This window comes from Trematosphaeria pertusa, assembly GCF_010094035.1.
Source record: "Trematosphaeria pertusa strain CBS 122368 unplaced genomic scaffold BU26scaffold_13, whole genome shotgun sequence".
In the NCBI taxonomy this organism is placed as follows: domain Eukaryota; kingdom Fungi; phylum Ascomycota; class Dothideomycetes; order Pleosporales; family Trematosphaeriaceae; genus Trematosphaeria; species Trematosphaeria pertusa.
The window spans coordinates 346935-373495 of record NW_022987224.1 but is presented as its reverse complement, the minus strand read 5'-3'; the positions used below and the strand labels follow the sequence as shown (position 1 = coordinate 373495).

General features: G+C 52.2%; 10 protein-coding genes across 10 annotated transcripts; 6 read left to right on the top strand and 4 right to left on the bottom strand.

The window, feature by feature from the left end:
- Window positions 1-1111: 1111 nt before the first annotated feature.
- Window positions 1112-3407, top strand: BU26DRAFT_607997 (DNA topoisomerase III). Its single transcript, XM_033835812.1, has 4 exons — window positions 1112-1281; window positions 1330-3105; window positions 3159-3284; window positions 3334-3407. Exons 1-4 carry the CDS (start codon window positions 1195-1197, stop codon window positions 3367-3369), a joined length of 2025 nt encoding a protein of 674 aa, XP_033680083.1. The 5' UTR covers window positions 1112-1194; the 3' UTR covers window positions 3370-3407.
- A 49-nt stretch (window positions 3408-3456) lies between these two features.
- On the top strand, window positions 3457-4956 carry BU26DRAFT_522197 (uncharacterized protein). Its single transcript, XM_033829721.1, has one exon. It carries the CDS (start codon window positions 3939-3941, stop codon window positions 4656-4658), a length of 720 nt encoding a protein of 239 aa, XP_033680082.1. The 5' UTR covers window positions 3457-3938; the 3' UTR covers window positions 4659-4956.
- A 359-nt stretch (window positions 4957-5315) lies between these two features.
- On the bottom strand, window positions 5316-7095 carry BU26DRAFT_607995 (uncharacterized protein; the record flags this gene model as incomplete). The annotated part of the gene is made up of 2 exons (XM_033835811.1): window positions 5316-6026; window positions 6763-7095. The coding sequence occupies 2 exons, from the start codon at window positions 7093-7095 to the stop codon at window positions 5316-5318; spliced, it is 1044 nt and encodes a 347-aa protein (XP_033680081.1).
- BU26DRAFT_490196 (uncharacterized protein) lies at window positions 7021-12794 on the top strand. The gene is made up of 9 exons (XM_033826052.1): window positions 7021-7647; window positions 7696-8272; window positions 8321-8531; window positions 8592-9236; window positions 9286-9584; window positions 9634-10808; window positions 10862-11106; window positions 11155-11441; window positions 11491-12794. Exons 1-9 carry the CDS (start codon window positions 7179-7181, stop codon window positions 12341-12343), a joined length of 4761 nt encoding a protein of 1586 aa, XP_033680080.1. The 5' UTR covers window positions 7021-7178; the 3' UTR covers window positions 12344-12794.
- Window positions 12335-13500, bottom strand: BU26DRAFT_462859 (uncharacterized protein). The gene is made up of 2 exons (XM_033825106.1): window positions 13389-13500; window positions 12335-13338 (listed from the first exon to the last, which is right to left on the bottom strand). Exons 1-2 carry the CDS (start codon window positions 13458-13460, stop codon window positions 12691-12693), a joined length of 720 nt encoding a protein of 239 aa, XP_033680079.1. The 5' UTR covers window positions 13461-13500; the 3' UTR covers window positions 12335-12690.
- A 251-nt stretch (window positions 13501-13751) lies between these two features.
- Window positions 13752-16030, top strand: BU26DRAFT_433929 (RhoGAP-domain-containing protein; the record flags this gene model as incomplete). The annotated part of the gene is made up of 5 exons (XM_033824050.1): window positions 13752-14033; window positions 14083-14692; window positions 14738-15514; window positions 15564-15873; window positions 15919-16030. The coding sequence occupies 5 exons, from the start codon at window positions 13752-13754 to the stop codon at window positions 16028-16030; spliced, it is 2091 nt and encodes a 696-aa protein (XP_033680078.1).
- Window positions 16031-18447: 2417 nt separating this feature from the next.
- BU26DRAFT_433572 (uncharacterized protein) lies at window positions 18448-19600 on the top strand (the record flags this gene model as incomplete). The annotated part of the gene is made up of 2 exons (XM_033824037.1): window positions 18448-18923; window positions 18982-19600. 2 exons carry the CDS (start codon window positions 18448-18450, stop codon window positions 19598-19600), a joined length of 1095 nt encoding a protein of 364 aa, XP_033680077.1.
- Window positions 19601-21423: 1823 nt separating this feature from the next.
- On the bottom strand, window positions 21424-22206 carry BU26DRAFT_508419 (uncharacterized protein; the record flags this gene model as incomplete). The annotated part of the gene is made up of 1 exon (XM_033827075.1): window positions 21424-22206. One exon carries the CDS (start codon window positions 22204-22206, stop codon window positions 21424-21426), a length of 783 nt encoding a protein of 260 aa, XP_033680076.1.
- A 749-nt stretch (window positions 22207-22955) lies between these two features.
- Window positions 22956-23563, top strand: BU26DRAFT_76132 (uncharacterized protein). The gene has a single exon (XM_033836317.1). The coding sequence runs from the start codon at window positions 23144-23146 to the stop codon at window positions 23327-23329; it is 186 nt and encodes a 61-aa protein (XP_033680075.1). The 5' UTR covers window positions 22956-23143; the 3' UTR covers window positions 23330-23563.
- A 334-nt stretch (window positions 23564-23897) lies between these two features.
- Window positions 23898-24300, bottom strand: BU26DRAFT_381861 (uncharacterized protein; the record flags this gene model as incomplete). Its single annotated transcript, XM_033822583.1, has 2 exons — window positions 23898-23973; window positions 24020-24300. Coding segments are annotated over 2 exons (357 nt in total), but the record flags the coding sequence as incomplete, so codon positions are not given.
- Between the last annotated feature and the right edge of the window lie 2261 nt (window positions 24301-26561).

Here is a 26561-nt window from a genome sequence, read left to right as displayed (position 1 = left end):
AGGAAAATTAACGAAAATTAACGAGCTTTTCTTAAATAACTAAGCGAAACCTTAATACTTTTCTATAAAAATTTATATATATATTTTTTATAGTATATTACACCTTATACTAAAGTTATACTAAGATATATTACGTAATTAAAAAGCTATACGTATTTAACTAACTTTTAAGAAAAATCTAGTTTACTTCTAGTAAGTACTATTATATCTTTATAATAATATATAAAACTTATAGTATATAGTATTTATAACGTAATAAAGGTTTCTAGAAAACTTTTATAGAGCTAGCTCTTCTAGATATAGCGTAATAAGAGATAGAAGTTAAAAAAATATCTTCTTTAGAGTTTTCTTCTCTAACTATAGATATATATAAATAATCTAGCTATATAAAGTTATAAATTATAAGATTATATATACTATAAGCCTGCTATATATTTAGAAGTAATAATTTTAAGATAGTTTTAGTATCTTTCTACCTTTCTATACTATACTACTAAAATTGCTTTACTTTTAAATAACTACTTAAAGCTACTATATTATTAGTTTATAAGCTCTATATAGTTAAAGCCTACTATAATCTATATAATAATAAGTTTATATAGCTAGATTAACTATATATATATATAGTTAGAAGAGAAAACTATAAAGAAGATATTTTTCTAAGTTCTATCTCTTATTACGCTATATCTAGAAGAGCTAGCACTATAAAAGTTTTCTAGAAACCTTTATTAAGTTATAAATACTATATACTATAAGTTTTATATATTATTATAGAGATATAATAGTACTTACTAGAAGAAAACTAGATTTTTTCTTAAAAGTTAGTTAAATACGTATAGCTTTTTAATTACGTAATATATCTTAGTATAACTTTAGTATAAGGTGTAATATACTATAAAGAATATATATATAATATTTTATAGAAAAATATTAAGGTTTCGCTTAGTTATTTAAGAAAAGCTTGTTGATTTTCGTTGATTTTCCTTGCCAAGAAATCGTGGGGGGTTCGGTGGTGTGGGGCTTTCGGTGGTAAAGTACGTTAACCTGCATTCTCGCTCACGATTTTCGCATACAGCTACTTACCTCACCTGTCCGAAACGGGCATAGACCTGTGCACGTCCAGAGACGCGTCGCTCAGGGGTAGTATATACATTGCCTTTCCGGTCTGTGTTAACGTGAAATACACGATCCGCTATGGAGGTAAGAACGGTGTTATGCGTTGCGGAAAAGCCATCGATTGCGAAAGCAATTGCAAACCACTTGGGAGATCAAGTGACTACCGTGAGTACAGACGCGCGCAATCCGCCAGTCGAGCTAATGGACGTGCAGCATAACATCCAAGGCAATCCATATGTGAAGAACTACGAATTCGACTACACCTTTCCGCAATGGGGTCATTGCAGTGTCACGATGACCTCTGTGCTAGGCCACCTCCTCAACCACGAGTTTGAGCCGCGATACAAGAGCTGGACTTCATGCGACCCATCTGCGCTTTTTAACGCTCGCATCGAGGTTTTCGTGGGTAGCGACGGAAAGTCTATCGCAGACAACATCAAGCGACACGCTCGCCGGGCCGACATGCTCTATATCTGGACCGACTGCGACCGCGAAGGTGAGCATATAGGCACCGAGATTCGGTCGGTGGCAGCACAAAGCAACGAGGCTCTGGGTCGCGCTGGCGGCACAGTAAGAGCACATTTCTCCAACATCGAAAGAGCGCATATCATTCACGCCGCACAGCATCCTGCCGATCTCGACGAAGCGCAAGCCGACGCAGTAGCTTCTCGTATCGAGCTCGATCTTCGTGTGGGCGCAAGCTTCACCCGGCACCTCACTCTGAGTCTTCGTCCTGTACTCCAGCGAGGCAATCTGTCAGAAGCCTCTCAATTAATCAGCTACGGGAGCTGTCAGTTTCCTACGCTTGGCTTCATCGTCGAGCGCTACTGGCGCGTTCGGAATTTTATCCCGGAGCCATTCTGGAGCATCAAACTAATGCATCGAAAAGCTGGAACAAGGGTGAACTTCAGTTGGGCTCGCAAACACCTCTTCGACAGAATGACAGTTGTTATTCTCTATGAGTGGTGTCTCACTTCACAGAATGCTCAGGTCCAAAAGGTCAAAACTACGCCAACGAGGAAGTGGAAACCCTTACCATTGACTACTCTAGAGCTTCAGAAGTGCGGTAGCAGATTCCTTGGAATGGACAGTCAAAAGGTTCTGCAGCTTGCAGAAAAGCTATATCAAAAAGGTTGGATTAGCTATCCTCGAACCGAGACAGATCAATTCGATCAGGGTATGGACCTTCGCGGCCTCGTCCAGAAGCAGGCGCAGGGCGGCCGCTGGGCTGATTATGCAACGACGCTGGTCGAAGGAGGCTTTTCGTGGCCCCGTAACGGACGTAATAATGATAAGGCCCACCCGCCTATCCACCCGGTCAATTTCGTCAATCCAACTACGCTCTCACATGAAGAGCAGCGTGTCCATGAGTTCGTCGTCCGGCGCTTTCTGGCATGCTGCAGCAAAGACGCCCAGGGGTCAAAGACCGACATTAGTATTCTCTATGGACCGGAAACATTCAACACATCTGGCCTTGTAATATTAGAGCGCAACTATCTCGATGTCTACGTTTACGATCGGTGGTGCAACCAAGAACTTCCCCCGTTCATCGAAGGCGAGGTCTTCGAGCCGACCGAAGCTATTCTCAGTGAAGGCAAGACGTCACCACCTGGATATCTAACTGAACCGGACCTGCTTGCACTAATGAACGCGAATGGTATCGGCACTGATGCCACAATGGCCGACCATATTGTCACAATTATAGACCGACAATATGTCGAAGCCAGAGCTCAGCCAAGACAGGCGCGGCATGGAAATGACGAAGAAGAGTCCGAGGAGTTGCCAGCCCAAGCGAGAGTCGGAAATGGTCGTAGAGGTAGAACTGCAGTAGCCCGTCGTTGTGGCGGCAGGAATAGCGGTGCTAGTAGCGGTGGCGCTATAACAGGTGTTCGGGAATTCATACCCACGACGCTAGGGGTCGCTTTGGTTGAAGGCCACGAGAATATGGGGTTCGAGACTAATTTGACGAAGCCTTTTTTGCGCAAGGAGGTAAGAAATGTCCTTGATCAATCTCTATCACGGGCTGCTAATAATAGGCGTAGATGGAGCTAAAGATGAACGCCATATGCAATAGACAAACGACCAAGGCTCGGGTCGTGAACGAAACTATCGAGCAGTATCGAGGGGTCTATGCTCGCATGCAGCAACACCCAGACGTCCTTCGTACGGTGAGGACTGAGTCTCGGCGTACCTACTTCTCCGCTGATGTGATTGCAGGCTGTTCGGAAGCATGTTTTGGGTGAAGTGAACTGAGGATTGTCTACCTAACAAGTATGGTGGTATTCAGTGCTAGAGTAATGTCGGTGAGCTTTCGGGAGGAGTGTCTCGTCCTTTGCTTTCCAATATTGGATCTGGCGGCTCTGGGGTCACATTCTCACCACGCGAACAGCACATCGCGCTGCCATCAGTCGCCATCCCAGGGCCCGCCAGCGTTGCATGTTCCTGGATTCTTGCGCATGCTCTCCGTTATATTTACCCTCCCAAGCGGACAACAGCGCGCACTCTCGACCTCGCGAGTGTTTGGTTGCGCCTACGTCTCGGCTTCCACAACGCGCGAAACGACTAGCCCGTGCCACCGAGGCCGCCCTTGGGCGAAAAGACCTGGCTCGCTCTGTTGAACACGACTCCTTCTGCGCCTGCTCCTGCATCGCTCGTCTTCGAAAGCGCCGCGTGCCCCGCTGACCGTCCTACCCTGCCACGTCTGCGCGACCCGAGTCCACACGCCCCAACACCGACGACCTCGCTCCCTAGGCTGCTGCCCTCCCCCGTTGGCCTCTCTCACGAGAACCGGCGCTCTCCTCAATTTGCCGCATCATAGCAGGATGGCACACCCGTACGTTCCGCCTGAATACAACATCGACGCTCAGCACGACGGCACCGAACACCTCGCCATCAACAACACTTGGTTCCGCCGTTTCTTGACACGGCTGGCGTTGCATACTACGGCGAAGTTCTATTCGCGAGGTGGTCTCCGTGTGCCCATCTCGAAACACAAAATCGTCAAGACAGGACTCCGCGTCCATCTGACAGAAGGTGCAACTCTGAAATACCTAGCAGAGAATACGACCATTCCTGTCCCGAAGGTCTATTGCTCTTTTCTACACAGGAACAGAGCGTACATTGTCATGGAGAGGATCCGAGGCGAAGAGCTACCGATAATCTTGAAGACCATATCTAAAGAATCACTCGAGGGTGTCTTTTCGCGGTTGAGAAAGATCCTCCAGGAGTTGCGCGCCCTGACCCCTCTTCCAGGCACGTGGGTGGAAAGTTGTGTTGGCGGGTCTCTGTATCACTCTCGCATACCCCGGGGGAATCCACGCTTCAGCCCCTTCAAGACAATTCAAGGATTTCATTTCTGGCTCAGACGAGACCTAAGGCCCGAGGATCTCAAAGATCGGGAAATGGATCAGGATTGGCACGACCTCCAGGACATAATCAGCAAACAGGATGGGCCATGGCCTCCGCCAATCTTCACCCATGACGATCCCAATCCGTCCAACATTCTTATTCGCAAGGGAAATGTGGTTAGAATTATCGACTAGGAGTTCTCCGGATGGTATCCACCTTATCGTGAATATACGTCGGCCTGGTTTGGCAACGTGACGAGAACGGAATAGCAGGGCCTAATTAACCGTTTTCTCGACCGACCACTTCCTAAGGAATTCAAGATGAAAGAAGTTCGCTACAAATGGTGGGGCGAATGGTAACCCTCTCAAGAGGACATTCGTACTGCTCGTTAAAGCATAACTTAAGGAATGACGCAATTCTAACACCACCGCGCTCTACAATCTCTAGTCAACCGTTCTCCTGCGACAGCCCACGATGGTAAGCTCCTACAAGACACTTTTTTTATTCTTATTCTTAAGCATATCCCACGTTGGCTTCGGTCTCGTTATATCTTCAGCAGACTAATAGCGACTACTAGCAGCCTTGTTGGCTACATACTGTCTCGCGAACGCCTTGATCTTCTGCCAATCAAGCTTAGCAGTGCTAACACACTTCCTATCCTTAGCAATCTCAGCAAGGGCGCTCGCAATCTAAGTACGGCATCTCTAGTTTAGATCGCCCTGTACGACTGGTAGTCGTCGAAGAAGAGTAATGAGACGCTGTTCGTCTTCGATCTTGGCAATGAGAATGCGTGCCAAGAGGCTGTTGGTGGCTTGGACATGTTGCAATCGTTGAGTGCTACTCGATCTAGACTAGTGCTTCGTACGCCACGTTAATTGCTCGATCACTGTATTTTTCTTCTCAAGGTCTGCCCTCGCCGCGTTGAACTTATCCAGCTCGTGCTTGACGAATGCATGCATACGCCCTAAAAGCGCGTCTACGAGCCCTTGCTGCTCCGTCTGGAACTCAGCAAGCCAGCCCTTAACAAGCGTGGTGATGTCCACCACATCTCGCTGCGTTCCGCCATACTGCTCCCGGTTCTGCGCGTGCAGCTCCGAGCGCCGTCGTAGTGTCAAATGTAGACCTGTGTTATCCGTAATGGACTGGCCGAGTGTTGTCACCAGCTCGCTGTTGAGGCTCGTGAGCTGCTGCTCAGTGCGCTCGTGCTGCTGGCGGACGAAAGTCTCGTCGTTGAGCATGCGCCTCGTATGCGCTAGCGCCACTTTCGTCTTTTCTAGCAACGAGTTTGTGCTGTCGAGAACGCCCTTGGTGGCTTCGCTGTCCTTCTTCAAGATGTCGAAACTGCTCGTGAGTTCGAGCAGGTCCTGTCCTTTGCGGGCGAGTTTGCACTCGATTGTTTCAATCTTCTCGCGCTGCTCCTTGACTAGAATCCTATTTGACTCAGGCTCATTTGTGAGCTCCTCGTATGCTTCATGTGTAAGGTACACGCCATTCCGCTGTCGCGTAGCGGTGAGCTCTGACTTGAGTCTCTCGATCTCAACGGTGGATTCTTTCAGGAGTGTCTATTTCGAAATTAACTTGTTGATCTGCGGCTTATTTCTGATGTTCTTCGCGCGGAAAGCGTAATCTAGGGTTGAGATAGTCTCCAAATTCAGTCTCGCAGGGGAGAGTGTCGCGATAATGCATGTTTTCGTTCGACCGCCTAAAGAATCTTGCAAAAGCCGCGTGAGTTTTGATTCGCGATACGGGATATGTGCTGATCGATCAACAAGCGCGTAGGACAGCATGGCGTACGGCATCACACGTTCGCCTTCTAGCCGGGCATACCGCACACAGTCATGAACATGAACAAAGTCTTGCCCGAGTCCAGCTGCGACTGTGCGCCGAGATGTTAGTGCGCATGGCTGCACGCGCTCATAACCCAGGTGAGGGCAGACAAGGCGCGCGTGACGTTCGAAAAAGTTCAGCTTCGCGAGCGAGTACCTGGTCTAGCACATAGTCGTGGGCGAGATCGAAATCGCTTCGTCAGTGTTGCTCGTGCAGTTGACGAAGGCCGCGGACTAGCCAGGTTTGACCTCGATCTACTCATAGGTTCACTGACACGTGCTACACGCCGCAATCGAAGGCGCTTTCAAAGGGTGGTCTGCGGAGAGGACGATGATGGTGTGAGATGAGGCTGGAGTGGTGCTGGCAGCGTCGGGGCGGGCGCCGAGGACTTGGGAGCGATGGCGCGCCGAAGCGAGCCGGGCACACCCGCCAATCAGCGCCACTCGCCGCGGCGCAGTCTCCAGATCTCACCCATGGATGGCGATGGCGCGGCTGGCCGTCAAGACGGCGAGCGGGCGAGATACCACATAGCTGGGCTGCGCGCGACGGCGGCGGCAATATGGGCGTAATTGGCAGATGGATCATGGCGCCGCCGGCCCACGGCGCCCTGCAGCGGCGGCGGCCACCCGGCCTTCGGCAGATCGCAGATTTAACCTTGTCTGCTTCGTGCCATCCCGCCCCAGGGCGCCACCAGACCTCCGTCCTCACCTCGCTCTGCTGCCCAGCGCTCACGTCGACCTGCTGCTCCTCCGTCTTTCCTGCGCACACAGTCTTCTGCCTCTTCGCATACCGCGCATGCTGCATCCAGTGCCGCTGCCGCCCCCCTCAGCCCACCCTCCCCGCCGCCCGTCTGCGCTCCATCCGACCATGCATCCGCTTTCGGTGCGATGACTTCTCGTCCTGGCCCAGGGATCCAAGAATCTCTGCAGCATCGCGGCGGCGGACCTGCTTATCGGCCGGTGCGGCGCGTACCCCGTCCCCAGCATGGCCCGCCACGCTCGAGCCGGGAGAGCGAGCGAAGGGCGGCGGAAGAGCGAGTGACGAGGCCCAAAGGCAAGCGCAGACCGGTGCAGCTCGAGGGCATACAGACGGCGACGGACGGTGGCGTGCGGCCGCCTCCGAAAGGGAAGCCCCAGCTGTTCTTCAGCAACGTGGCCGGCAACGCCGGCGAGCTGTCGCCCCATGGCCCGCCAGCCCAAAATCTGCCCGTACCACCGCGGCCTGGCTCTTCCTTGCGCGGGGGCGTCTCGCACCAGCGCCGTAGTCTTCCTGGCGGAACGGGCGTCAAGATCGGAGGCGCCCCCAAAGCCCGGGGCCCAGAGGCGCCAGCGCCGGCTGCTGTACTTCCGGGAGGCAGTAAGTTTTGCTCCCCGAGCGGGGAACGGTGCGTTGACCACGCTCTAGAAACGGCGGACCTGTTCCCATGGACGGGCAGACATCCCGAGGATGCGCTGTCCGAGGCCCTGGTCAAGGCCGGCACAAGCAACAAGTCTCAGATCATGAACGAGACGAATACGGCCCGTCCGTCGCTGTGGTCGAATCTGAGGAATAAGTCCGGCATCTCAGCTCTCTCCACACTGTTCGTCGCCGTCCTCGAGAAGAGACAGTCCTGCGGCCGTCTCACCACACCCAACACGTTCAAGCCGCCTCCACGGCTGACATTGAGGGACTCCACACGGGAATCATGGCTTCACGACCTGGCGAACCCGGCCGTCGGACTTCGAAGGCTGAGTCGTACTATTCCTCACGGCATCACGGGCAAGGTGCTTCTGGATCAGTGCCTCAACAAGAACATCCCTATTCCAAGAGCGACGTGGCTGGCCAAGTGCGTCGGGATCAACGAGATGCGCGCCCACAAACGCAAGGGCCAAGCCGGCACCATCACGTGGGTGCGAGGCTGGACAAATTCAGTGGAACAGTTTCTGGACGGCGTAATTGCAAATATTGGACAACAGGAGTGGAAGTCCCGCATTACATACGCGTAGGTGCCGTCCTTCCTCTCCGAGAAGCTCACATTGACTTGTCCCAGGCTTCAGCTTACGACCCACCTGTTCAAAGAACATCTCCTAGAAGACGATCATTTCCTCGACTGGGTGCTCAAGAGCATTGAATCATGCCCGTCCGAGCGCTTGTTCATCTGGCTCCTCATCGTCTCTATCCCGAGCTATTGGCTAGAGCTGACGTCTTCCCGCCGCCGAGGCAAGATCCTGGCCGAATCCCTGCTCAACCACGCTGAAAAGGTAAGACAATTCATCATGTCGCACACTGTATTGCGTCTGCATTCTAACCTGTCGTTCCAGCTGTATGACCATGACGACGAAGGTCATGTCTCACCCGTCCTTGAGTTTATAGAGGACACTGTAGTCAAGCTAGTCGTGACCAGACCGGCGTGTTTTCTGCTCCCCAGGACTTGGAAGCGACACGGAGCAATCCTTCGTGCCCTCGCCCAAAGGCGGTCTTCGATCGACACGATTCACACAATAGCCGAGCTCGACGCGAGGAATATGCGAATACTGCCTTCGTCTGGCTCACGTCCTTCACAAGCACAGAACTCCATCGGCCGGATATACCGCCTCCTAGACCACGTGGATTACAGCGTGCGCGTGCCCATCGACGAATTAGCTTTCGATTGCATGGAGATCATGCCTGATGCCAACAGTCTCATGACGGCTGCCCTTCAGTGGGCGTGCTCTTTGTATCGACAAGGTTCTCATCGGATATACCTAGTCACCCGTCTGCTTCGGAAGTGGAGTCGTCTCGGTGCGGATGTTTATGATGGCATACTTGCGTTCCTTCACACGATGGCATCGGGCAGAAGCGAGGAACCACGTGTGGTCTTTCGAGTCGTTGCGGAATTAATTCGCTCAAAGACATTTCCCGCCGGCAGATACCTCCAATGGCTCATTGCTACGGGATCCTTGAGCCATCATCCGGACCTTTGTGCGGTAAGCCATCTGCCACTGTTCAATTCTGCTGCCTTCTGACTCTCTCCAGCGCTCCGCCTGGCCACTACGCTTGATGACTGAAATGCCTCTCAGTGGACTGTCGGATAATGTTCAGAACCTAAGATATACGCTCCTACGAGGGACAACCTATTCCGCAGAAGCTGAAGAGCAGGCTCTAGATTTGGCTGAAGATGCAGTCCGGCGCCGCCTCCCCAGTTTATTTAATACGGCAGATGCGATCGATAGCACAGCTCCCGTAGATCTTGGCGCTCTTAGCCCAACGGTACGGCTTGAGCTGGGCACATGGTTACGCCAACAAATTGCTGCACATACGGATTACGTTGAACGGCAAGTTTTACTCTACCTGCGTCTTGGTGCTATTCTAACAGGAATTAAGAGTTCCAACGAAAGATCCTGCCGTTGAGGTGACCGGAACTGTGTGCAGGATATCCTTACAGGACTTTCAAGTCGTCAGATCTTACCTGGAGCTTTTCGATGACCTTTCTATTCTCGCAGACGTTATTGGCATCGTTGCTACGTCTTTAGACTCTAACGTCCTGGGCGCCGCCGCGGATACCCTACACCATAACCACAAAGCTTTCAGGGCTATCGGCGCCTTCGAGCCTCTTTTCGAGAAAATTGCGATGAGGTATGCGGCTATCCGAACAGTGCGCTTCCCCGAACGGGATCTGCTTCTCAGCCTCAGCGATTTAGCTCGTACAGCCAGGGCCGATACCCAGCTTACGCAGCTATTGAGCTATGATCTCAGTCGCTACGATCAAAAGAACTCTATTGCCGCTTGCTCTCCCGCCTCTGATAATATGAATGAGGCTCTCGCACCATTGGATGTTGAAGACGAGATTGAGCGGATCCTCTCTAGCGGCACTAGTATGGACCAGCAGATGATGAGCCGGGTTTTCCGGAAAATAGCGCACAGCCTGGAAGAACAGCTTTGCAAAGGGGGCAACCACTTTGAAAGCTTCCCGAGTTGGTTCTATCGCTTGCGCAATTTTGAAGAAAGCACGTTTGACATGATTCTAGCCTCATGGCTAGGATCATTGTTAATGAGCCATCAACAGCTGTTGCTGCGTGCGGCGCTCCCTCCGTTGGTATCGTCTGGCTGCTTGACTTTATCTCGGTTTATTCAGACCATCCAACTATGCATACGCAATCGACGATCGACCCAGCCGGCGGAGGCACTCCAGATTGCAATTGAAGGCTTAGACAACCTCATCCTATCCGAGGATCCGAACCGACCCTGTCAGCCGCGAGACGCGTATCGATATAGCCTAGAACAGCGCAAGATCTGTCAGGAGCGTGGGCGGGGGATTCTTGACCTGATCGTCGACATTGTTAATCTGGGCTCTGCGGAATCTAGGCCAAAGAGTCCGACAGAGCTGTCCGATGTCCTGTCTAACGATCGGCTTCTCATGGTCCTTAGAGATTTCGCCATCTATGAGTCACAAAGCTTATCCGAATCGCTATGCGCCGGCGAGCAACCCTCTTCTAGCGCGAAACACACAGTCATCAAGACGCTGCTGGATCGCTTGTTGGACCCAGCCAGTGACCTAGGTACGTTCCTTCATCCGGCCTTGTTCCTCTCTGATCTCTGACATCAAATATAGGCCTGGCGAAGAAGAGTCTCGGGCAGCAAGTGACTGTAATAGTGGAGTCCGCGAACGACCTCACTCTACCTTTCTGCCAGCTACAGCTCCAGCAGATTTTCTTCATGAGCAAAGACTCATTGGATGACAATGCAGTCGAGGGTGTTTCCGCAGCCCTTCTCCTTGCTGTCAAGGATGCCGTTGAGAAGGACCGGCCTTCTTGGACAGATCTCCTCACTGGCCTGGATACAAGTCTCACAAGCAAGGTACGCAGAGTCTTCCCCCACATCGTCATCGCTAATTCACCTCGTCAGATCCGAGAGCATGCTGAGCGGGAATTAATCAATGCTTCCGCCTTCCTTTGCGGCGTGACTGTTGACGAGGCTGCGCAAGTCGCGGATGAAGCGTTATTCGTCCGCAAATCCCTAACAGTCATCGACTTCACTACTACGGACACTTTGGGAGATGAGCAAACACCCCTTCTTGTATCACTCATTGAGCGTCTCAAAGGTTTAGCGGAGGCATTCGGTAAGCGCGACCACCAGTTCGATGGTAGTGCCGAGCTGAAGAAGAGCCCATCGATCTCAAGTCTTTGCTTATGGTAAGCCTGACGATGTCTTCACGAGCTGACCATGTGCTAATTGTAGAAGGCTCAACGCGCTACTCCAACTCACTGTCACTCATGGTTCGCTATTCCTACAAAAAGCCAGCAACGAACATCAGGCTGCGCTTTTGTGGCATCTAAGAGCGCTCGGCACTCAGCTAGCTCTCGAGGCCTACCCCTCTATCGTACAGTACATCTTCGATGTGGCTGTTCTCCTCTCAGACAGCGTCTCTGAAAACGTCCGTAAACACCTAGCGCGCCTTGATGTTACCAAGGCGGTCGATAATCGTTGGACTTTCATCTACGGGGCGGTAGCTTCTCCTGACGGCTGGCTCACGCTCACAAAACCCGCCAACACTCCCTCCAACCCGCACCCAACCGCTTCCCCTCAAGCCCAACCGCAGCCAAGCAGCCAATACCAGTTACAGTATGCTCAACAGCCACAGGGACTTGGTTCTGTGCCTCTTCAGCGGGCATTCGGGCAGCAACAGTACCAGCAGCAAATGCCATCCCCGGGCCAGACCAATGCCCGGGCTTACCCCCACCCGCAGCATCCCCAGCCTAATAAGATGTTCCCTCAACAACTTCAACGAATGGCACCTAATGGCCACAACGGTCCACCACAGTTGCAACAAATGCAACAAATGCAAGCTCTTACGCAGCAGCGCAACACACGGCCTTCACCGGTTCAGCAGCAACGGGCAGTAGCAGTTCCGCCTCCGCCTCCGCCTCCCACGAGTGGCGTGAGAAAGGGGGGGGCGATGAAGCAAGACAACGCAGAAAGGAAAGCCGTGGCCTTCGCGCTGCGGCGGTGGGAGATCCTACCGGACAGCGGCGGGAATGCTGGAGGGAATGAGACAGCGATCAGCCTTGGCCTCTTCGGGGCTAGGAAAGTTTGATCATGTCACATTACGTCCTTTCATTTGACCTCGTTTTCTTTGCATTTTGGCTCACATTTGCGCATATTAGCGGCGGAGTTCGGAAGAAACGGGATTTAGCAGGCTCAAGTCCTGCATGTTCGGTTGTCATGCTATAGGGGGTTTGTGAAGATGCGAGCCTAGGCGTTTCTGGTGTATTATATAGGTGGTGAGGGAAACACAAGCATAACGCGACATGACAACGTTCATAGACGGATGGAGGCGCATTCCCAACATGGAGCGAATATTGGAGGTTGGTTGGCATCATCTTTGTATTGGTATTGGCAATGGTATCGAGTTTTTGCCCACCCAAGGGCACAAGGCGGTCTTTAGACACCGTTTGGTATGCCCGGTCCATGCTCGCCCCCGACGACCCAATCCCTCACCTGTCCCTTCCAGTCTGCTATCCTTCCATCACGGATGCGGACAACGACTACCCTGACCTCATCCCCGTCAACGTAACACCTCGTCCCACCGTCTCCTTCCCTTGTGCCTTCGTCCTGTTGCTGCCGCTCCAGGCCGCCCCCGCCCCATAGACCACCGCCGACAGGCGAGCTGGAATAGCTGTCCTCGGTCGGTTCAAACGTGTTATTCGCCAAGTGCTGCGCCTTGCACCACGCTTCCTGTTGACTGCCGCGCGGAACAATTTCGGCGACCCCATTGATAGTGGTGCTGATTCTGCTCAACGAGGCCGTGTTCATGCCGAGCAGGAGTTCGGCGAGCGACCCGGAGCGCGGATTGGGGCGCGAGGGCGAGGGAGAGCGGCCTGGCTGGCCCAGCGTAGGCGGCCGGTGGGAGACCCAGTCATGGACGAGGAGCGACACGAGCGGATTGGATTCGAGGTTGTGGGTCTTCTGGGAGGACGAGGGCGTGGTCATGATGATGGTGGGGTGGGCGGAGTAGGGCGTCGACGGCAGGTACGTGTAGTTCATGAGGGAGATGTGCGGAACGTTGTTGGACGAGGTTGCGAGGTGCAGCTTGCAGACGGTTAGCCGTGGTCGAGACAGCGTCGCTGGAGAGCACGCACGAATCGCGCGTTTTGGAGGCATGTAATCACCTCGTCTGGGAGGCTGTGCTGCGCGGAATCGGCAGAGGCCATTGTTGCGGGGAATGCGTCTCAGATGGGAGCGGCATGGAGGTGAGGCGCGGCGGCATGAACGGCGACGCCAGGACTTGGGACAGCGCGGGCCGGAGCCGTCCGTGCGCCAAAGCTTCGCTGGTCCTCCGCGTCCGCCCCATCCATCACCGGCACAGCCTCATACTGTTGACTACTCGTACGCACACGCACACGCACACGCACACCCTCCCGCCTCGTGCGCTGTCGCCTGCTCCCGAACCATCGCCCGCATACCCTCTGCAACATCGCGCCAGCAGCAGTCCCGCGGCCCTAATGGCGGCGCCCACGCTCCCGCCGATGGAGACCGACAGCTTCAATCCAGACTTCAACAACGTCTCCGGAGCAGCGAACGGCACGGCGCACGCAGACGGCGCGGCCGCATCTCCAGTAGACGCGGCAGCCTCTGCGCCCGCCGTGCAGCTGCCCGACCAGAAGCACGACGCGCCCGACGCGCCCGACGCTCAGACGCAGCACAAGGTCCACGATGTCCTCCACTCCGACATTGGCGTCAACACGCTGCTGAACCGGCTCAAGGCCAGCATTGCCAGCGCCAGGGTATGCCCATCCCGCCCGTGCCCGCCCGATGGCCGGCTAACTTGAGCAGGACTTCGCCAGCTTCCTGAAGCGCCGCGGCGCCATGGAGGAGGAGCACGCCAACAGCCTGAAGAAGCTCAGCCGCCTGACGCTCGACAACATCCGCAAGCCCGAGGCGCGCCACGAGAGCTACCAGACGCAGTTTGAGCACGTCATGCACGCCAACGAGCGCATCGCCGACAATGGCACCCAGTTCGGCCTGGCCCTCCACGCCATGCACGAGAACCTGCTGCAGCTGGCCAACAAGATGGACGGCAGCAGGAAGACATGGAAGCAGCAGGGCCTGACTGCGGAGCAAAAGGTCCAGGACGCCGAGAGGCTTGCGGAGAAGGCGAAGGCCAAGTACGACCAGCTCGCCGAGGACCTTGACCGGGTGAAGACAGGCGACACGGGAGCCGGCAGGAAGTTCGGCCTCAAGGGGCCCAAGTCGGCCGCCCAGCACGAAGAGGATCTCCAGCGCAAAGTCCAGGCAGCAGACCAGGACTATGCCAGCAAAGTACAGACTGCCCAGTCGTACCGCAAGGAATTGGTCGCTACCACCCGCCCCCAAGCAGTGGCGGCACTGGTCGACCTCATCAAGGAGATCGATGCGGCCTTGACTATGGAGATGCAGAAATACGGTAAGTCGACGTGCCGAGTGAATAGTACGCTTCTGACTATGATAGCGTCTTTCAACGAGAAATTGGTCGTCAACAACGGCCAGGTCGTCAGCCCGCAGCCGTTGAAGGGTGGCGCAACCCAGCCGTCGCCTACCATAAACCAACTCATCTACCAGATCAACAACGAGAGGGACTTTGATGACTATGTACTCAAGCACGCCTCCAAGGTTCCGTCGGTACGGTCGGACCTCCAGTACGTCAAGCATCCAACCCAAGCTCCGACCCACGCACAGCCTACTCCGCCCGCCGCCACTGTTACCGGCCGACGGACCTCAATGCAGATGCAGAGTCAACCCGCGCCTGCATTTGGGCTGCAACAGTCCGATACAGCCCAGTCACCTGCGCACTACCAGGCCCCCTCACAGCCTGAGCCCGTACAACAGCCCAGCTATCAGAGCTATAACACTGGCTATTCGCAGCAACAGCAGCAGCAGCAGCAGCAGCAGCAGGTCCCACAGCAGTACCAGTCCCCATACGGCGCGTCTGCTTATTCTCCAGTCGCGCAGAACCCGTATTCTCAACCGGACTACCCCCGTGGTCCCGCAGGACAGGCAGCGGCGCAGCAAACCAGCGGCGTGCTTTATGGCGGCTCCTCGCCCCCGGTCAACCCAGTGTTTGGTGTCAACTTGGATCAACTCTTCGCAAGGGATGGTTCTCCGGTGCCATTAGTGGTCTATCAGTGCATCCAGGCCGTCGACTTGTACGGACTCGAAGTCGAGGGTATTTACCGTATCCCAGGCACCGCCTCGCACATTCAGGCGATGAAGGCCTTGTTTGACAGTGGTACGTCGCCCACTTTGGAATCTGATGCGAGCTAACTAACTCGTTGCAGCCGCTACTCAAGTCGACTTCCGCAACCCAGAAGCATTCCAACATGACGTCAATAGCGTTGCTGGCCTGCTCAAACAGTTCTTCCGCGAGCTACCGGATCCGCTCTTGACGAAGGACTTTTACACGAAATTCATAGATGCAGCCCGTATCGATGATGACACCATGCGGCGAGACTCGATGCACGCCTTGATCAATGCGCTACCCGACCCGAACTACGCCACTCTTCGCGCCCTCATGCTACACCTCCATCGTGTGGAGCAATCGTCTGAAGTGAATCGCATGAGCACTGCCAATCTGGGCATATGCTGGGCGTGAGTACTCTCACTCGGATTCCTAAGCCATTCTGACATCCCTAGGCCGTCCATCATGGGCCCTCACAAGGGTAGCAACATGGCAGACGCTGGACTTCAAGCTCGGGTTATCATTACAATTTTGGACAACGTGCTCCAGATTTTTGATGAAGATTAAGTTTGCCCAGGAGTCTTTGCCATTGTCATAGCAGAGTTCAGTGCTTATCCCCTTTGTACAGGGAAACATGGGAGCGGGAGTCGATGGTATCCGCACACTCCAATGCTCTACAGATCTCAACTAGCCGAACCTCCCCCACGGGTTTCACAACAAGCCGAGGGAGCCTATACGCAGAAGCAATACAAGCTTGGGAGAATTGCGCGAAGGCGACCTCTTCGGGTCGCCACCCCAGTCGGGCCAAAACTTCCCTTTTCCGCCAAGCAACCTGAGCGGTCCCTATTGATGAAACGGACTTTCCTGGACTAGGCTACCGCTACCTTAGACGCGCATTTCACACTTATCGGTGGAAAGGGCTCTGTTCTGCTTTGAAGTGAATGATCTGAGCCTCATGGGTAACGCGACCAGTCTCATGGTTCTAGCCTGACACCAGAGTCGCATTTGTATATAATCGCTTACGTGAGAAAAAGGGAACGGTGACTCTCTGCCCTTGCCTAGCGGTGCTGTGGAATAGATCTATCTGCTTGGTACATGTAGCTGTATAGCCGCTATATGCATGTATTCGCAATCCTGCAGGGATATTCACAGTTTCCGAGGCCGTTACTTACTGGCCAAGGACCTTTTTGTTTCGTTTCATTTCCTGTCTTCGACTCCTCCTGTGCCCCATTATCATCTGCCAAGAGCTCTCCCAATACCGCCGCTCGTTTGCTTTAGCGTGCATACCCTTTCTAGCGCCGCCTCACTACTGTCCCTTTCTAGTCACCCCTCTACCACCCTCGCCCCTACATCTTCCCGCCCATCATCTACCACACGCCGCGCACCACCTTCTCGAGCTCTCCTTCCGCTATGCCGTGCCAATCCGTCGCCGGCGGAGCGTTCATTCCGAGGGCTGGGGTGGAGAATCGACGTCCGCGAAGATTCGTTATACGGCCGGAAAGGGGCTTCGGCGTTATCAGGATTCGAAGGCGCAGGGGCGGTCTAGTGTTCGGGTCGGTGATGGGGTTGGCTGATAGGTGTCCGTCTGAACGTACGACTGGCGTCGGGATAGGAGACTCACTTGGTAGAGTAGATGCTGATAGTCTGATTGGGACTGCTGCGTGGATGGCGGGGCGTGGAGGGGGCGAGGGGGGTTCTGCGGTGGTGGGTGAGCGAGGGCGGGTAGGGAATGGGTGGCCGGATGCGTGCGTGTCGTCGTTCGGTGGGCGTGGGAGGTCAGGAATGCCAGTCTATTGCTCTGCCGTACTCGTGTAAGTAGGGAGTCACGAGCATCTGCTTACACTGTGTATAGCCCTCCCAGGTATCCTTCCAACTGCTTCGCTGCATCAAGCTCCGCAAGCTCCTATGAGCCAATGTGCTGGTCTGAAACGGCCTTCCACTACTCCAGGTCGGCACCGTATTGAAAGTAAATTGCTCTTGGCACACCCAACCTGTGTATGTGACGGGCGTAGCTAGGGCGAATGTGGTTCCGATTTTTGTCTGTAGCGGTTGCCTCGCTTGAGGCAGCGGAGTCTCCATTGCGTGCTGGCATGGTGGGTGGGGGAAGGAGGGGGGGGGAGGGGAGCGGCGGTAGATATTCCTCCGTACCCTCCACCGCTGAAGCAAGGATCCAGCGAAGTATCATGCATTGCGCTGTTCATGGAGACGCTGCTAAGACGTATGTGGCGCGGTGTTTCTATAGGGCTTCGCCACTCTCTGCCTGAGTTGATGTCCTTGTCGGCGATGGTTAGGCCGTTTTGCGACGGCCACCAAATCAACGAATGCTCGTGAAATGAAGGTAATGATAGGGTTTTTAGAGGCGTAACGCTGCTAATATTAAACAAGATAGTTCTACTTTATCAACGCAACAAGCATTAAGAAACCACAGTCGGGAGAGAGGTGAGATGAGATTTAACTGAAGTGAGGCGTATCCCGTCGTACAACGTCAGCGATGTGCTCTTGAAATGTGGCGGGTATTTTTCGCTTCTCTTTGGCTACGAACCGTTCGAGCGTCTAACCACCCCTTCAAGGCGGCATTATCGTCTTCGTGCGTAGTTTCTTCGCGAGAGGGCGGCAGGGCGGTTCCAAGGTTTAGGCGGCTGCCAAGGCCGTCCTGCTTAATCAGGCTAGCCTGCTCCTGACGCGTCTTAGTTCAGCGCGGTGTGCGGCTGCTCTACAATGAATTAGCTCACCCCGGTGGCCTGCAGCCAGACTGCTACAGTATCCTCTTCATGCCGCAGAAGCGCAGTCGCGCCGACGATCCCAGTGACGCCCATCTGCCCGCGCGCAAGCGCCAACGAGCCCAGCGCTCCCAGTCTGCTCCTCTGCCGTCACCCTCCTCGTCGCCCTCACAGCCGCTCGAAAGCCCGCAATGCCCCGTCCCCCTTACGCGCAGCAATCTGCACCTCTGGGAACAACTCTCGTCTGGCGTATCGCGCGCTTCCATGGCGCCGCCCAGCGCCTCAGAGGGATGGAGCCGCAAAAGCGTCGACGGCGAGGCCAAGCTCGAAGCCCACAACATATACGTCAACCAGAAGCGCGCCCTCCCCGCCGATCTCGATCTGCATATCAAAAACACCATCCGCAGAGCCCGCGAAACGACCCCTTCCGCTTCCCGCATCGCTGAGAAGGCTCCGCGCGCGGCTGCTACAGGCGAGCAGGCGGCCATCGACCTCATCGCGCCGGACATACTGTTCAGGGGCACGGCAGATGGTGGCAGCGAGGCGCTCATCACCTCCCTACCGAAGCTGAACCTACACCCGAAATACCTGCCGCTTGCGGATGCTGTGGTTGTGGAAGACACAGGCTCGCTCTCGCAGGCGCAGCCTGATACAGCGATTGGCTACGTGCGCTGCCGCGATGCTAGTCGTGCAAAGGTTGAAGCGCCGCTGACCCCGGAACAGGAGCGTACCATCATCAAGTAAGTACCCTCATCGAGCTCCCCTCGTCGCCGGCACCGCTCACACCTCGCTTCACAGGGACCCGTTGACTGCGTTGTTACACTTCCCTTTCCTCACCGCCCAGTGGAAGGGCTACACCGGCAGCGAAGGCCACTATCATGCCTCCCTCCAGGGCGCTCGCGACAGCACCTGTATCGTTAATTCCCTCTACGAGCTGTACGAAAGCACCAGACACATACCTTCAACTGTCGACACGTGCCATTTCTCTGTCACCTCGAATATGGATACAGCCAAGTTGTGGGTCCACTGGCGAGAGAACAAGGATAACGCAGCACCCCAGCATTACATGGAATGCATCCACCAGGCCTTTCTTGAACCAATCGAGGACACCATGGCCATTTTGGAGAGCTTTCGAAAGAGGCTGCGCAATATCCTCGACTATGCGACTGGACCACGGCTCGTTAGCATCCGCCATGCCATTGATGCTCTGCAGAAAAAGAAGGAAACGGAAACGGCGACCAGGGTGCCCTCTGTGCCATCTAGCTCATCATCAAAGGCGCGCAGCAGAGGTGCTTCACAATCGTCAGATCGCCGCCGGCAAGCGCACATGCCCCCACCATCTCCTCCTGCCTCTCAGTCAGCACCGCAACGGAAACGCGCACGCACGGAGGACCTGGATGATGTGGAGCGGCAATGATAGCCCTTACCGCGACGATTTTGGTGTCTCTGTCTGTCCCATACCAGGGCAAGCAAGAAGTTCTGTTGTTCCTCTTGTATCCCCCAAGACACCATCCATATTCACCACTTCCTGGTTTCATCCTTTGCCTACCCTTCTCATCCCTCCTCATCCCTCCTTGACCGCCTGAGTCGAACTCAGGTGCTACTCCATCATTCCTATGGTGTTGCGATAGGCGTCCTTGCAGCTCTCTCAGCGTTTCCCCGCTTCGGCGTGTTTAGTACGTTTGGCATGAAGCTAGTTGGCGAGATGATTCTCTCTTGTCTTCCACTTTCGAGTGCTTCTGTTAGTGGGATTTGGCGTCATATAGGAGATTAGAAATATCATCTTCAAGCTCACGAGCATCTGGCATATCCATGGCGCCTGCGCTAATGTGATATGCGTTCCTCATTGGTAGTCTCTATTTATTCCCAAGCATACCTAGCCTACAAACAGGCTATGCTAACCTTCTAGCTTCTTCCTCTGCATACTTGAAGACTTATTATAGGGTAAAGAACATAAGCTAACATTAGGCCTTTGCTGTAATTTAGGTAACATGTAAATAAATATTTAGTAGCTACAAAACTATATTAGTAAAGAGTAGATATCTGTTACCTACGTGTACTTAATACAGATTTCGAAAGTTAGAACTATACTTAAGATAGAGAATAATAGAAAAGAGAAAGAGAGGTAACTTATGTGTCTACTCCCTTCTCCTAATATCCGTATTGTTAAGGGGCCGGCTGAGCCATCTTCTCCTTTCATTGCCCGCTCTCCTCTCGCACATCCAGTGTCTTCCGCTTCAGTCCCTCCTCATTTGACTCCACCTTCCCAAGCCTCTTATATCCGCAGCTCATCCCTTCCTGAGCAAGTCCCCTGTCACGGCCTCGCGGCGGCCCACGACGCGCGTGACAGAGCGCTAGTTCATCTCCGCGTTTGAATACCACACCCTCAAGAAGCCTGCGCTGCCTCGCTGCCTCCTCCTTGCGCGTACACATTCTTTCGAATACTCCTGCGGTGTTCGGGGTCGAGCCAAGGTTGTCAAGGGTATCGATCGGACTGTCAAGATAGGGCGTCAATGGCCTCGGGATCGAAGGGGTAGGGAGCGGTATAATGGAAGGACGTTGCAGATCTTCGGACGGCATCGCTGTATCCGCAAGCGTTCCAAGAGACTGTCGCTGGTCTCAGACATGACGGTAGAGGAGTGACGATGTAGGGTAGGTTCGGACGGACGGCCCAGCAATGCGGCGGCGGGATCAGGATAGGAGACGAGAAGAGACGAGAAGAAGACATCGCTGGTTCAATCTACGACCGTAGCGGCAAAGCTAGCTAGCTACGACACAATTTCGCCCTCAATCTGTTTTGCGTTGGGAGACATCCGTCCCAAACAGGCTTAGCGCGACCCGGGCGCAAATGATCGGGACGAACGAGGCTGCTGCGATGGCTCCGGCCGAGACATGTTTAATGGCTGTTTTCTGCTGGAATGGCACGCTAATGTCAGGGCCCTAGGGCGCTGCCGGCAAGGAGGGACGATCTCGACTAGCTGAACGATGCGGGCGGTCCGCATTTCCTCTGCGGGCGGCTTCAAGCCGGCCTGGACCTGGACTACGCAACTTCACTCCCTCACATGGAAACCCGGCCTTTCTGCTCTTTCTTCTACAATCTTCCATATCTTGGGTATCGTTACATTCCATCTCATTAACGACAGCGCAGATCCCAACTTGCCTCCTCCCCGCGAACCGCTTCTTCGAAGGGTCGTCTCCTCAGCCGACTCTCTCAGTCCCAGCCTGCCTCGTCGACCCTCCTCACTTCTTCTTCTTATTCTTCTTCTTCCCTGGCTGCTGCTGCTGTGGCGGCTCCTGCCCCCCATCCATCTCCACAACCCCCGGCCTCGCAAAATGATACTCCTGCTCTAGCTCCACCGCGCCTGCGGTTTCCGGACCTTTCCCGTACCCTCCGTACCCTCCGCCATATCCTGCTCCCGGGGGCGGCGGCGTCATATACTGCGGCGGCGGCGAAACACTCTGCTGATACCCCGGCATATAACCCTGGTGATTCATATATCCCATCTGCTGTTGCGGAGGTTGCTGGAACTGCGACTGGAAAGGAGCACCAGGCTGCGCGGGCGCCACGACGGTGGTTGACGATTTCTTGCCCTTTTTCTTGCCCATACACCAGAGAAGGACACCAAGGCCGGCGAGGAGGAAAACAGCGAGTGGAACGCCGACACCGATGCCGATCTTCGCGCCCGTGGGAAGTCCTGCGCTGCCTCCGCTTCCGCTGCTATCTCCCCCGCTCGCTGCGGCAGCAGTACCGGTAGGGTTCGATGCTCCCGCCGTGCCTCTTCCTCCCGCTGTCGCCGTGGAGTCGGGGATGGAATAACCAGGGACACTGTACGATGCCAGGTCGGCTAATATGGACGAGTAGTAGCTGCTGTCGTACGAAGAGTAAAACTCCGGGTACAGCGATTCGGGATACAGAGAGGAGAATTCGGCGAGGAGACTCGAGATGCCGTATGGATCGTCGGGATTGGAGATCTGGCGCGGGAGGGCCGGCGGCGGTGTTGTCATGGGGCCATGAGGAGACATTGTTCGGACGATGGCTACACAGGACGAAGCTGCGGGAGATCGGCCGGCGGGGTATTGAGAAGGGTCTCTCTTGAAGCTAGCAGCACCAATCTTTCGTGTCGCATACCAAACGCAGTATCCCCCAGTATTCCTGCGACCTAATAGCACTGGACGAGCACAATCATGGGATAGACAGCAGACGAAAGCCGAGCAGCATCGAGAGAAAAGAAACGAGGTACGAACCCCTCGAAACACGAAAGCCGTGCAAGCGCCCAGTCTCAGCCGCAGCCCCTCAACAGCTATCCAAATCCAGACTACTCGTCCCACGACGATATCTGTGCAGGCGCCACGGCCGTGGTGGACGAATGGCGTTGCGAGCGAAGCGAGTGTGGCGTCGTGAACACGAAGAGCTGAACCAGGGGTATGCCGGAACCGAATGCGGGCATGATTTCATTCCCAGACGTGCAGTTTGATTCGGGAACGTGGGAGATTGAAAACAGATGTTTGAGGGTGGACGCAGGACAATCAGGTGAACATGCTGGCACGGCATATGGAGTTTTCTGGTGACTTCTCGTGCGGTCATCTAAGATACTCACATGCTATCTCTCCTGTGTATAAAAGACCGGAAAGAGCTTTAAGAACACTCACTTACGTTGCCATTCATCAGTCTCGTAGACCCTCCGAACGGCCGCAATGGATGACGCAAACTCTCTGGTCGCAGCACTCTCCAATCTTCGGCTAGAATGCCTTCTGAGAACGCGCGGAAAAAATGGAAGAGCATACAATCGGCAAGCAGCATTTCACTTATCTGTACAGCCCTGCAAGGGAAAAGGCGCTTACGAAAAGGAACATTCTCGCAGCGTAGAGAGAAAGCGGTTTATTCCCATTGAACCCCAACAGAGTTCTCGCAAATACACCAAAACCACCTACCAAACTAAACATTCCAAGAGCGAACGAGATGAGGGTGCCTTGTCCGCAATATGAAGCACAACCAACGCCCGCAACGCCAGTATCAGCAGAGGCTCTGAGCTCGCTCCTTAGTATGATCAAACAGGTTCCGAATGATGGAGCAAGCAGCCAGCACAAGCGAGGCTCTAACAGAAGGTCAACAATGCCCTCCTTAACGATCGAAATCAACTCCTAGCTAACATAAACGACAAAGGCAAAGCTCGCTAATCGACTAAGGCAAAAGTACTAGGAAGGGCGAAGGTAATAAGTTAGGAGAAGCTTAAGGAGGCACGAGCGGAGCGTGCTGAGAAAGAGGCTAAGAAGGCTGCTAAGGAGGCTAATATTATCGCGAGTGCTCCGCTAGGGGCAGAAGAAGCTACCGCGGGCAAGAAGAAACGCAGTTAGAAGCAAAAGAGTACTACGCCAGAGCAGGAAGCTATAGACCTAGAGCCAAGGGCCAAAGTTGCACGGACGAGCGAAGCACAAGTTGAGGTCGGGATTGTCCCAAAGCCATATAGAGCCCCAGAGGCAAAAGATGTACTAGCGGAAGAGCAACGATTATATACATTCGGCGCAGTCGTGCAGAGCTAGCTGATGCTTAAAGTAGGGCCTGTCTTCATTACGCCGTGTCGTGCCCGCGGGTGCGCCCCATTCCTTATGCCTCGCTACGCCTTGCGGTGGCCGTCCCTGCAGTCTTCTTCATGCGTCATTCTCCCGCCCATTGTCATTCTACCTGTCGTGCTGGCTGTCCTTTTTATCCCGCCCCAAGTGTAGAAGTCGGTAGTGTACGAGCGTATTTTCGGTATCATGTTTTGGGCGTTCTGCAATCGATCAACTCGGCTGAAGCTGAATTAGCTGAGGTTTTACTTGGAGGGTTTATACTGACAATTTGCCGTTGGGATTACGGGGTACACTATAGACCTCGTGTGGAAGTGTGTTCATATCAGGGCTGACGATCGAGTCTTTGAACATGTCGAGTGTGATGTGGAAGTATTTCTGCGGGAGTGACGGGTCCTGGAAAGGCTCGACGTGTGCGGCATGTTCTGGAAAGGAGTCTGGAACACCGGCGAATGTGAGGTATACCTCAATGGCATCATTGAAGTCAGGTTGCCTCCAGGATTCTTTGTCATCGACGCGGAGTCTTAGCACAACTCGCTTTGGTTGACGGTCAGCGGCTGGTGCGGCTGCATTGTCCAGAGTGGGCATCGTGGCAGGATGTCGGAAAACTTGTTTGAGAGCGAGGCCGGGCAGACGTAGTGGATTTAAAGAAGAACTAAGGAGAGCTAAGGGGTGCAATGCTGGCTAGGGAGGGTTGTGAGACGTGAGACGTGAGCGTACGATGTCGTGAGCGGAGTGCTGAGAGACATCCCTTAAAGCTTGGCAGAAAGTCATTACAATCAGCGACACTCTCCCGCACCCAGCACCATCCACGCCATTCTTAGTGGTATGCTTATTGCGAGCCCTGGGAACTTGGAGGTGATTTCGCATCGCAAGGAGGACAATTTCCGGGGTAGTTTCGGTCCTGGGCATCAAGAACCCGTGGAAGGTCTCGATAGTTGCCACTTGCTGGCACACAGAGTGCCTGGTCCGGGCGTGCCAGGGCTGCAGTGCATCGTTGATAGCCGTAAGCGTAGTAGTGGTCGCAGCCTGAAAAATGTCGCACAAGTTGCTCGCACATGGTGATTATGCGTGCGGACTCGTCTTGATCAGTTCCTACGTGGGATGGCAATGCCACGAAATCACTCGTCACAAGCTTGGCTTGCTTATCCTCGTGACCTTGATTAGTTACGCTGTAATTATGTAAGACGTGCACTAACCTCTTAGAGATAACTAGAGTTACTTTACTTATAGTAACGTACTTTATAAGCAAACTACCTATATAAGTAAACTATCTAAAAATACTAATATACTTTACTATTAAAAGCTCTATACTATCGAATAGTCTATAATTTCTTAGCAAGAAAAATTAATAAGCATTTACGAGTTTTTCTTAAATAACTAAGTAAAACCTTAATATTTTTCTATAAAATTATAAATAAAGATAGAAATATACTATATATATCTACTATTAAAATTATACTATATATTTCTTATTAGATAAGCTTAAGATAAGCCTTTTTCTAAAAAGTAGCTATTTTTAGAGTTTAAACCTTAGAAGTACTAGTAAACCTTTATAATAATCTATAAAACTTATAGAATATAATATTTAGAACTTAATAAAGGTTTCTAGAAAACTTATATAGAGCTAGCTCTTCTAGGTATAGTATAATAAGAGATAGAAGTTAGAAAAATATTTTCTTTAGAGTTTTCTCTTCTAACTATATATATATATATATATAGTTAATCTAGCTATATAAACTTATTATATTATAGATTATAGTAGGCTTTAACTATATAAAGCTTACTAACTAATAATATAGTAGCTTTAAGTAGTTATTTAGAAGTAGAGTCTTTTTATAGTATAGTATAGAAAGAAAGAAATATACTAAAACTATTCTAAAGTTATTACTTCTAAATAGATAGAAAGCTTATAATATATAACTTTATATAACGTACTCTACTAGTAAACTACCTATACTACTAAACTATCTAAAAATACTAAGTCTTTACTAAAAACTACTATCTCTATTATAAAGCTCTCTATAAATATCTAATTAACTTTAGATAAATTCTAGATATAGCTTACGCTTTAGACTATTTAGTAGAACCTAGAGCTAAGCTTATAACATGTTAGCGCTCTCTATAACGTACCTTAGAAGCGAATTCGCAATTAACGTAATAAAGTAACTTAAAGACATAAAAAGATATCTAATTTAATAAAGCTTACTATAAATAAAGAGTAGATAATAGTTAAGTATATACTAGACCTAGACGCGTAAGAATTTACTCTCTAGCTTACTACTATTTAAGATATAGCTAATTAGCTACTTACTAAGTAAAAGAAAAAGATTATAGGTAAGAACTAGCTAAATTACTTTATTATATACTATTCTAAGCTTAAAATATAGCTTAATTATAAGTATAACTATTAGAAAGTAAAGTAAGAAGATTCTATAATTATTTAGGTATAGTTTAACCTAGTAGGTAATATAAAGGTAAAGTATAGTATTACTAATAAAGATATATATAATTTTAATAAATCTAGCTTTATAATAGAAATAATATTATCTTATATAGTAGTTACTAGCTCTAAAAGATAATTATAACTAAAAAGTCTTTAACTAGATAATTATAAGTAGATTTTAGTAATTATAATAGTAAGAGTAGTAGATAATATATAGGTTCTACTATTTCTTATTATTATAGATAAGAACTATCTCTTAGTATAGTATAAAGATAGCTAGCTACTATATAACTAGGTTATAGCTATCTCTAAAAGTAGCTAGATAATAAATAAAGTTAGTATTATATAGTTAAAGTACTTTAAC

Bases quoted from the DNA above. Each gene is read 5' to 3' on its own strand.
- BU26DRAFT_462859 (XM_033825106.1), bottom strand. From the start codon at position 13,460: ATGGCCTCTGCCGATTCCGCGCAGCACAGCCTCCCAGACGAGGTGATT. The intron at 13,339-13,388 runs GTGCGTGCTCTC...ACCGTCTGCAAG, and splicing joins GCCTCCAAAACGCGCGATTC to CTGCACCTCGCAACCTCGTC.
- BU26DRAFT_522197 (XM_033829721.1), top strand. From the start codon at position 3,939: ATGGCACACCCGTACGTTCCGCCTGAATACAACATCGACGCTCAGCAC.
- BU26DRAFT_76132 (XM_033836317.1), top strand. From the start codon at position 23,144: ATGAGGGTGCCTTGTCCGCAATATGAAGCACAACCAACGCCCGCAACG.
- BU26DRAFT_607997 (XM_033835812.1), top strand. From the start codon at position 1,195: ATGGAGGTAAGAACGGTGTTATGCGTTGCGGAAAAGCCATCGATTGCG. The intron at 1,282-1,329 runs GTGAGTACAGAC...ATGGACGTGCAG, and splicing joins TGGGAGATCAAGTGACTACC to CATAACATCCAAGGCAATCC. The intron at 3,106-3,158 runs GTAAGAAATGTC...TAATAGGCGTAG, and splicing joins AGCCTTTTTTGCGCAAGGAG to ATGGAGCTAAAGATGAACGC.
- BU26DRAFT_490196 (XM_033826052.1), top strand. From the start codon at position 7,179: ATGACTTCTCGTCCTGGCCCAGGGATCCAAGAATCTCTGCAGCATCGC. The intron at 9,585-9,633 runs GCAAGTTTTACT...ACAGGAATTAAG, and splicing joins CATACGGATTACGTTGAACG to AGTTCCAACGAAAGATCCTG. The intron at 11,442-11,490 runs GTAAGCCTGACG...TAATTGTAGAAG, and splicing joins ATCTCAAGTCTTTGCTTATG to GCTCAACGCGCTACTCCAAC.